At 52.3% G+C, this 10,234-nt stretch overlaps 1 protein-coding gene across 1 annotated transcript; it reads left to right on the forward strand.

The window, feature by feature from the left end:
* The first annotated feature begins 5,988 nt into the window (after positions 1-5,988).
* NKX2-6 (NK2 homeobox 6) lies at positions 5,989-9,971 on the forward strand. The gene is made up of 2 exons (XM_058550510.1): positions 5,989-6,644; positions 9,331-9,971. Exons 1-2 carry the CDS (start codon positions 6,374-6,376, stop codon positions 9,954-9,956), a joined length of 897 nt encoding a protein of 298 aa, XP_058406493.1. The 5' UTR covers positions 5,989-6,373; the 3' UTR covers positions 9,957-9,971.
* The last annotated feature ends 263 nt before the right edge of the window (positions 9,972-10,234 follow it).

Consider the following 10,234-nt stretch of genomic DNA (forward strand, 5'->3'; position numbering starts at 1 on the left):
CACCGTACACTCGAATACACGATAAAAATATTTAAATGTAAACAACGAAACCCTGCAAGTACTAGAAGAAAATACAGGTTTGTTCCTCTTTAACCTCAGGCAGTGTAGGGACAGCTTTTCTCACTATGACTCGAATCCAGAGGCAGTAAAAGAAAAGATTAATACACGTGACTACGTTTTACAATGCATGACAAAAAGCACTATAAAAGAAGTCAAAACACAACTGACAAACAGGAAGAAAATATTTGCAACATATAGCACAGAGAGCCAAAGTCACAGACATATGGAAAACTCTTAAAAACTGATAGAAAATGTGAAAAATATACAATTCAAATGTACGTGCATTTATGTATTTTTTATATTTATATGTATATTATACATTCTATGTCTAGATAACACATACACATATGTATATATCCCTTAAACATATAAAAAGATGTTCCATCTCATTCAAAATTAAACAAATGCAAATTAAAACAACACTGAGATACAATTTCTCACCTAACAGATGGGTGAAAATTACAAGATGTACTACATTCTGTTGACCAGGCTCCTCCTGGGGAGGCAGGCACTCTCATACACAGCTGGTGGATGCAAACCTGCACACCCATTCTGGAGGGGAAGTTGGCAATGCCTAACAGATTACACATGCATTTGCTTCTGACCCACAATCCCACTTCTAGCAATATGCTCAGAAGATACACCTCTAACAACACAAAAACACATAGCGACAATGTCATTCATTACAACCTTGTAATAGCAAAATACTGGGAAAATCTAAATACTCATTCATAGGAGAGTGGTTGGATAAACTACTATGGGACAGTCACACAATAAAGTACTGGGCAACTGTAAAAAAGAATGAGGAAGATCTCTTTGAACCAACAGGGTGTGATTTCCAGGATATATTGTTAAGCGAGAAAGCAAATTGTTAAGAGTCTCTGTAAAAAGGAGTGGGCACTGGAAGCAGCCCTTATTCTGGGGAAGGGCTGTGCTAGTGAGGGAGCCTTAAGCGTGTGTGTGTGTGTGTGTGTGTGTGTGTGTGTGTGTGACTGCAAGTGTGCCTACCTTGAGGCAGCATTAAAAAGGAGGTGCCAGCGATCGACCAGTCTCTTAAATATGATAATCAGATCCACATCATAGGTTTTGATGATGAAAATATCATTATAAGTAAAAATGTTCTCCTTCATCAAATTAAGCACATTAAAGCCAGTCCACAGGATACAGATGTACTGGCAACATTCTACAATAAAAGTTCACTTGTCTTCTCCACCAGTGGACTGGATACTCCTGGAGGGTCCAGGAATGTGTGCCATTTGTCTTTGTGTCCTGAGTGCCTTGCAAAGTGCCGCATAGTGTATATAGGGTCACCATATGTCCCTATAACAGCTGTGGTTTACGCCTGGCATCCCATCCAGTTAGTGTTTCCTTTCTTCTAAAAATGACCCAGTTTAGAGGCCTGCCGGGTGGCGTAGTGGTTAAGTTAGCGCGCTCTGATTCAGAGGCCTGGGGTTCCCCGGTTTGGATCCGATGCCGACCTACACACCGCTTGTCAAGCCATTTTGAGTGAGGCAGGCATCCCATATAAAGTAGAGGAAGATGGGCACAGATGTTAGCTCAGGGCTAATCTTCCTCACCAAAAAGAAAAAAAAATGACCCAGTTTAAATGATAGATTATATATGGTTCCCTTTCCCTTATGTAATGGGCACTCAGAAAACATCTACTGAATTGAATCGAACAATTTGGAAAATATTGAAGCGATAGTTGCAGTGAAGTTTAAAAACATGTAGTGAATTTTTCTTAGAAACAAGGGTGCTAAGAAATACTGAGCAAAGAAGTAGGAGGATACGTAAGACAAGATGGTTGCTAAGCAATTGCATTGGTCCTGGTGTGCTCCAAAGGAAAAAGCCCAGCACTGAAATAAGGGGACACGTATGACCCAAACCGGGTTCTTAACCTTTCTTTGTCTTGGTTTCCTCATTTGTAAACTATAAATAACAACTGCTTTCCACACCTCACAGAGTTATTTTCAGAATCAGTGAGATGAGATATAAATGTGCATTAAAAATTAAAAAGGAAACTGTACGTAAAATAGTCTAGTTCTTTTTCCCAAATTGTTCCCAGTTATTTTTCAAACCTTCCTCTCTACTCTTGAAGGAATTAAAGCAGGAGCAGGGACAACAGAGGTGAAGGGGAATGGCTTTGTGTTTGTGACACGGGGGGATGATAGAAAGAGAACCAGGACCGGTAGTGAGAAAACCTGGATTCGAGTTTTCCTCTGCTATTTGGTAGCTGTGTGGTTTTGGACCATAAGTAACCTCTGAGTTCTCTGTTTGTAAAATAAAGACAATAATGCTGAAAGAAAAAATGAGACACCATCACTTAAAAGAAAACACCATTTTAAAAAGAAAAAATGAGAAAATTCAATGAGTTGTTTTGAAAAGATTTACTTTAAAACTATAATTATGCACTCTGTGAAAATAAGCTTATGAAGATCTACGCAAACAGTCATGGATAGTTAGAGATTCTCAGTGTCCTGAGTATACCGTGGACATGGAACAGCTCATTTTGGGCAAAGGAGGGATAGGTGGAAAATGCATAGACATCGTTGTTCAGCTGTGACATCCTGTATTATAACACAGCAGCCATCCATGGATAGCAATCAGAAGCATGATAAAAACACAACAATCTTAATAAATGTCACTGATGTCTGATGGGGACCCTGTGCTCACGTTAAAGACCTTAGAGACCGTTAATTTCCTACAAGCCCACGGGGCCCACTAGCGCCAAAATTTACTGGGAGTCGCCTGCTGTGTATCGAATTTTAAAGAGGGAATTCCTTCGTTTTAGGAAAGTCTAAAAGAAACAAGGAGAAAAGGATTTTTGTTAACCATGGATGGGAAGAGGATCAATAAATATTGTGCACAAATTCCATATGACTGTGCAGGGTATCACATTGCATGGGGATAATGTAAAAAAGTCTGTCTCCGTGCAAGAATGGGATAAGATAAAGGCTGGAGACCCTTCATTTCCTCAGTATGTTCAGAGCTTGGACTGAGCTGGTCCACTGTAGGTGCTCAAAACACGTTTGTGGACCCAGTCTCGGTTGTGTAGGGCAGATCCACTCACACCCCCGGCACGGCCGTCTCTATCGTATTTTAAGAACGGAGATGATGACGGCCCCGTTCATGGGCAAGGGACTCGCGCGCGCGCACACACGCACAGTCCGCCCTACGCTGTCTGTGCTGCGCCTAGTCCTGCCCGAGAGCCTCGGGGGTCCCGAGCTTTTCTGTCCTCCACGCAAGTGGCCGGGTCGCTCGTGTGCTCTTCACGCTGCGGGCAGTGAGTCACTCATGTGACTCCAACTGACTCGGAAGGGGCGAGATCGGCATTAGCGATTCCACTCTCCGGCGGGCGGCTCTCTGTGCTCCCTAGCGCTGGAGAGGGAGGGAAAAGAGGGGACGCCGAGGTCCGGCCCGTCTGTGGCGACGTCCCAGCGCCCGGGGGTCCCGAGCCGCGGGAGGAGAACCGGGAGGGCGAGACCCGGCGGGCGGAGAGCGCCGGGCGCTGAGACCAGAGCACCGCGCTGGCGGGAGGGGCACGGACAGCCCCTCCCCGCGGGGCTGGGCGAGCGCGACCTGCGTGTCTCTCCGGGTTTGCCCCCGGCGCGCGGAAGCCTGAGTCCGGGCCGCCCACGCCGTAACCAAGACTCGTGTTTGCGCTGCTTGCGAGGAGTTTTTCACTTTCCAAGTCTCATTCGATCCCCGCAGCAAACCAGGAAAGAGGCAAGGCTGGGGACCTGAGAGCGGAATTGGAACTCAGGGCGTCTGACGCCAGGTCTCTCCCAAGGTGTCCTTTCTTCTACGACTTCCTAGAGCGCGACAGTCCGCTGCAAGAATTCCAGAACAGAATAAGGCGCTGGCAAGTTTTCGGCTTAAGGTTTCTTTGTAGGGTCGCCCCCCGCCACGGCTCGGAAAGCGAGGACTGAGGCGGGTAACTGGAGCCGAGGGGCGGAGCGCCTTCTCGCGGTCCTCTGCCTGGAAACTCGTCTACAGTCGCATTCTCCCAGGCGACGGGTGGTTGTGAATACTCGTCTAACAGACGTTTGCCTGCATCTCTGCGGCGAAGAGGATACGATAATACCATTTTTCTAGGAAGTCTCGGGATAATATGTTTTATGACCGTTAAACTATTTTATTTATTAATGTTTATTCTACATATTTATCTGAGGAAATAATACAAAATGTTGACAAGGATGAATGCACAAAGATGTTCTCTGAAGCCTTATTTTCAGTGACGAAAAATATTAGATACAGTAATCTAAAAGTATAAACACAGTCTATTGAGGTCCATTCATAACAAGGACTATCATATTGCCATTTTGAAATAGCATATTTGTAAAAACTCTTTAAAGAAGTGCTGGACATGATTATGATGTAAGTTTTAGATATACGAACTTGCATATATCCTATGAGCTCATACACGCAAACATATATGAGAAGGAAGTGCGCTAAAATGTTATCTCTGGATGCATCGTGTTTTCTTTTCAACTTGTCCTTATTTTCCATTTTTTCCGAAGCGTGCAAGGTGACTTTTATACTTAGAAAAAGATAAAATAAAATTTAGATAAATGAATGGATCGTTGCAAGATTTCGACATCTTTGAGGACAAAGTGATGTCTCTTTCAGAAAAAGGGGGGGGTGTTGTTTTGGCAAAACCACTCTGCCATCGACCACCTGGGCCACCTCGCGAGTGGCTTATCCTCTCTGATCGCTACTCCTCACTGAAAAAAAAGAAACTGGAAACATTCAGCCTATAGCTTTGATAAATGATACGATGTATAAGAAATTACTTGGCTGAACCATCAAATTTGCCAAAATTTTACATGAATTTTTGTGATAATTTTTGCACCCACTACCTCCAGTTTATCCGGATTTCAGAAAATAACGCCCAGACGGTTCTTCTAATATTAAATTCGCCTAATAAGGTTTATCTAAGAAACACTTGTGAAATTCCAAAAAGAACTCTAGTGAGATCTCATTTTGATTAAAAAGTATTTTTAAACTCTTTAGATTCTGCGCTGAGACTGCTGCCCCGAATCTTGTTTTCTTGGTTGAACCACGGGGCATGAGGAACAGCAGTGGGTATTCATTGACGGCTTCATACACACTATCTCACTTAATTCTCACAATCATCCCATGATGAGCGCTTTCTTATCTTCGTTTTTTACTAAGCATAAGCTTTGTGAGGTAAAAAAAACTTGGCCCAAAGCCCACAGTTGATTGTCGCAGAGCCAGGGCTGGGCCTGTTGACACCGCCCACGTTCATAACCACTGCACGGCTGTGTCCGCGGAGCGCTTCCGAAGATCTACCGCTCGTCAAAATTTCCCGCCCCTTCGGGGGGCGCAGCGTTCACACACACGCTCGCGCGCTCAAGACAATCAACTTTAGGGAGGACAAAGGGGAGGAAGAGAAGGAACTTGGGGACACGCGGGGCAAGGTGAGCCCCAGTCTGGCACCTCCACGTGGGCCGGGGCTATTACTTTCCCTCCTCCGCACCTACCAGCGGAGCCTGAAAAGAGGGTGGGGAGAGGGTCCCCCAATATAGCTCCCGGAGCTGAGATGCTCCTCCTGGGAAGTGCAGGATCCGGGCTCCCCAGACCCGGACTCCGCTCAACGCGAGACATTTCCACCTCAGTCTCGGCCATGGCGGGTCAAGACTCGCTCCTCCGCGTCCAGCCTGTGCTCCCTGCAAGGAGCTCCCCGCCCCTGGCCCCTGCCCTGTGCCCACTAAGACCCCGGCGTGCACCTCCATTCCTGTGGTTGCCTAGCCGTCTCCACCTGAGTTTTCCTCTGAATTGAGAGTGGAGAGTTGAGCTCAAACCAGGCCGGTTGGACCGGCTTGGACTGCAGAGCAAGGGTTCCACCCCTCATCCCCGCACTTGCACTGGGAGAGTCCCTGCGGACCCTGGGCTGACCTCGGAGGCTCCCGCTTGTATCTTGTTTACCGAGATACAAGCCGCGCGCAGCGCCGTCTGTCTTGCTTTTGAGAACCGTCAATACGAAACAAACCTTTCCCGAAGGTGGCTGGGGATGGAGAGGAATTGGAAGGGCGCGGGAAGAAAGCACTTAGGGAGGAAGGTGCTGGGTTAGCACGTGGTTTCTGCGGGAACCAATCGGGTCGGCGGTCTCGTCACTCGGCCCCGGTCACCCGGGCAGCAGGGATGGCCCAGAGGAAGGCGCAGTTCGGGAGGCTGGGCGTCTGTCCCAGTCCTTGAGTCTGCGGTGCCTGCAGCGACAGGACAGGAAGCTCAAAGAGCTGCGCTCCGCGGGGACCCGGGACACCCCAGCCCCGCCCCTTCCTCCTTCGGGATGCTGGTGAGCCCTGTCACCTCCACCCCTTTCTCCGTCAATGACATCCTGAGGCTGGAGCGCGAGCACATTGGCCCCGAGGCTTTGCAACTCCGGGGGGCACGGAGGAGCCCGGAAAGTTCTCAGAACCCGCGACTGGTCCCAGAGCCGCGAGGGACAGAGGCTCACAACACTGGTAGCGACGGCGACAGAAGGCAGGACGGGTCGGCGCCTCCTGGGGGACCCTGTGAAACGGTCACAGAGATGGACGCGGAACCCGTAGAGGAGCCACGTGAGTACGCGCTCTGGTCTTGGCTCCTACAAAGGAAATCGTGAGGGGGGATGGGTCATTACCAATCGGCGCATGGGGGGACACTCCTGCTTTTCCTGGCTCCGAGGGCCTATCCCCATTTCCGTCATTTGAAGAGTCCAAAAGGCCTCTCAGCCCCCTCTCCCATCCCCTCCAGACACCCAGTGTGCTCCACGCACCCCTAATGAAAATAAGGTCCTGAATCTTAGGGATTCACTATTTCCACAGCCTGTCCTCTGATTCCCACAAACGCATCACCCCCACTCAGAGCCACAGTTCCCAGAAACTCCAGCTTCTCTTTCTTAGGGCGAAACCCTCTACAGCGCCTTAGCTTTGCCCCATCACCACCAGCCTTCGCCGCCGTCGCCGAATCTCTCTGCCCTAAACAGTCCGCCGAAGTGTAGCCATCAAAGCAGCGGGCGCTTTGGGAGTGGAAACTCCGTCGGCTCTGGGGTCCGTCCCAGGCCGGCCCCTTCTTGGGGCTCCCTGAGTGGCCTGGCCAACCCAGTCTTATTCGTCCGCCCGGGTCTGTGGTCCCGAAAATGAGAGGTGGCGACCAGACCGGGTGGTGGCTGAGTCCCTCGGCGTGGACGGCCCTGCGCGCGCTGGCGCAGGCCCTCCGCGTCTGGGAGCATGGTGAGGGCAGTTCGGGTTTTAGCTGCTCCGGGAGACGACTCCGGCGGAGTCTCGGCGCCTGGTCTCCGAAGGCGCCACCTCGTGCGCGGGCAGCGAGGCCCCGGCACCCACGTCCAGAGGCGGGAAGGGAAGGGAAGGGCGGGGAGTTGTGAGGCTCGACATTCTGCGAGATGAAGAAGCCGCTCTTTCTCTTGCCAAACCTCTGCGCCTCGGCCCGAAGGCTGCATGCCCCGGCTGTGCCCTGGCCCCTCTATTCAAGGCCCAAACTAACCAAATAAAAGAAAGACGCTAGTTCGGAGTTATTCATCGACTTGGGCAGGCTGGTTATTCACCGACTCCAGGAGTCTGGAGAACTTGAAACTTTTTCCCTCGGCGCTGCTCAGCCAATCGGGCAGTCCGCTTCGGCTTTGCTAAGAAAGGGTCCTGCTGCTCGGATCACTGCTGTCCTCGCAGCGAAGGCACCTGCAGCGCGTTCCTCCTCTGCTGGGGAACCGGGGGCGGCGACTCTTCTGCAGCTGCGGTGGACACCGAGAAGGGGCCGGCGCCTGGCTCCAGGAACGAAGCCCTGGGCTGCGGCAGCGACTGCGTAGAGAAGTGACCTCCCTGGTAGACTCCGCGCCTCATCCGTCCCCAGCCGACCCACCTTCCTTTCAGGGCCGCAGGGCAAAAGGGGCTCGGACTGTGGCTAGAAGGGCGAGGGATGCTAGTACGCGCCCGGGGTGCCGCGCAGCCCCTCGGCCTGCTTGGTCAGTGACTCGCAAATGGCGTCCTGCTTGTTCCACAGAGCCACTGAAGGTCAGTTGCTACTTTTCGGTTTATTAAGAAAAAGCCTAGTCAATATTTTTCTTCTTTGCAGGGAGAGGTTGCCTCAGTTTCTCTGAGCGCAGGCGTCTCTGAAGGAAGTTTTTATTTCCTCAAACTTAAATACCAAACAGCCCCATATCCCCAGGAGATTGTGCCGGCGCGGTCGGGGATTTGGAGTCGCGTTCCAACCCATATGGGCTCTAATTAGGCGTGTCCTGCTCCACCTCTCCACGAGCTTGCATCCCCTCCACGTTGCTGGTTTTCTCCTGGATGAGTTTCCATGAAAAAGTATTTCCTCTCTACCCAGCCTCCTCCGGGTGCTTGGCGAGGGCTCTGTCCCGGAGGAAGAGAAAGTCTGGGCGAAGCCAACGCCATCCGCTTGCCAGGGACACCCCAAAGGAGAAACAGGCCGCTTTTTAAAAAGCCAAATGTGGATCTCAACTTTATATATTCCTCAAAGAGAACCTCAGTTTCCAAGCTAAGAGTCAGGAGTCAGAAAATATTTCGTTTTATTTTGTTAATTTGGATTGCAGAGCATTGCGTCCAAGAAAGATGGGACGGGTTCCTGGTGCCGGTGGAGCACTTGATGACCAAAAAGACAATGGTGTGTGCAAACGTGGGGTGAAGGTGGGAGACACGGAGACTCTTGTCCCTGAGCTTGGAGCCAAGTACCCTGGGATGCGCGCGGGACCACGATGGATAAGCAGGCAGACGGGAGCCTCCGGCCAGCATGTCGCTGAGTTTCGGCTCTCTCGTGCTGTCTCTCTCTCCCTCTGTCTCTCCCAAAGGCAGTCCAAAGTCAGTCTCCATCTGATAGGCTCCCACACTCACGCTTGATTGTCGAACGAAGCAAAAGCTTCCCCAAACTGGCGCACACTTTAGAATTGAATTCACAGCGAACCGCCCCTACCCACCAGCACATACACATTCTAAGAAGAAAATGAAGCTCAGACTTCATCAAGATTCTGCTTTTTGGGAAACGGCTGTACACTGGGAATCGTAGAGTGTCACAATTTACATTATGTGCCAGCAGGTAGAAAAGCAACAGAGTTTGGGGAAAAGGAACATTGAGACCAACCTGGGACGGTGTAGAGGGGTCAGCAGAGGGGAGAAGGGGGTGCGAAGTGAAGGCTACCACCAGGGGAGAGGGGCGTCCCTTGAAAACAAAGTAAGAATTGCTCAGGGGAGCCTTAGGCTGGCGCTGACGGCGTTCCTTCCTTGCTTTTAGAGCCCGGCCTCAGCGCAGCTTCGCCCCTCCAAGGCGGGACCAGGATGCCAGAGCGCCGCGTCGGCGACAGTGGCGACGGCGCACGCAGCGAGCGCACGGAGCAGCCCCGGGCGCGGCAGCGGCGGAAGCCGCGCGTGCTCTTCTCGCAGGCGCAGGTGCTGGCGCTGGAGCGGCGCTTCAAGCAGCAGCGCTACCTGTCGGCGCCCGAACGCGAGCACCTGGCCAGCGCGCTGCAGCTCACGCCTACGCAGGTCAAGATCTGGTTTCAGAACCGGCGCTACAAGTGCAAGAGGCAGCGTCAGGACAAGTCCCTGGAACTGGCGGGCCACCCCCTAGCGCCGCGCCGGGTGGCGGTGCCCGTGCTGGTGCGGGATGGCAAGCCCTGCCTCGGCCCGGGCGCTCCTGCCTTTCCCGGTCCCTACGGCGCCGCCTCGGCGGCCTATTCCTGTTACCGCGGCTACGCGGGCGCTCCCTACGGCGCGGGCTACGGCGGCGGCTACGCGGGCGCGCCCCGAGGCCCTGCGCATCCCGCACCCCTGGCCAGCGCGGGCTTCGGCGGGGGTGGCCAAAACGCCAGCCCGCAAGGCCATCTGCCCGCCACGCTGCAGGATGTCAGGGCCTGGTGAGGCGCCTGGGCTCGGATACACCACCGGGGCCAGGTGTGCTCAGTCCCTGCCCCTCAGCCAACGGGTCGGGGCCGTGGAGGAAAGAGGCGACGCGACGGCACTTCTCCCCCGAGCGATCTCTGGGACTGCGAATTGTCCCCCACGAGCCTTCCCGCTGAGGGCCCAGGGGACGCTCCCCTCCTCAAGAAACTAAACGCGGAGCCGTCGCCTGCTGCCCGCGAAGCAGCACTGGGAGCCGGGAGGAGAGCCGCAGGTGGCCGGCACTGAGGCTGGTGACT

Source organism: Diceros bicornis, chromosome 11, assembly GCF_020826845.1.
Source record: "Diceros bicornis minor isolate mBicDic1 chromosome 11, mDicBic1.mat.cur, whole genome shotgun sequence".
NCBI classification, from domain to species: domain Eukaryota; kingdom Metazoa; phylum Chordata; class Mammalia; order Perissodactyla; family Rhinocerotidae; genus Diceros; species Diceros bicornis.

Excerpts from the sequence above, each read along its gene's own strand:
- NKX2-6 (XM_058550510.1), top strand. The coding sequence starts at position 6,374 with ATGCTGGTGAGCCCTGTCACCTCCACCCCTTTCTCCGTCAATGACATC. Across the intron at positions 6,645-9,330 it reads GGAACCCGTAGAGGAGCCAC|AGCCCGGCCTCAGCGCAGCT; the intron begins GTGAGTACGCGC and ends CCTTGCTTTTAG.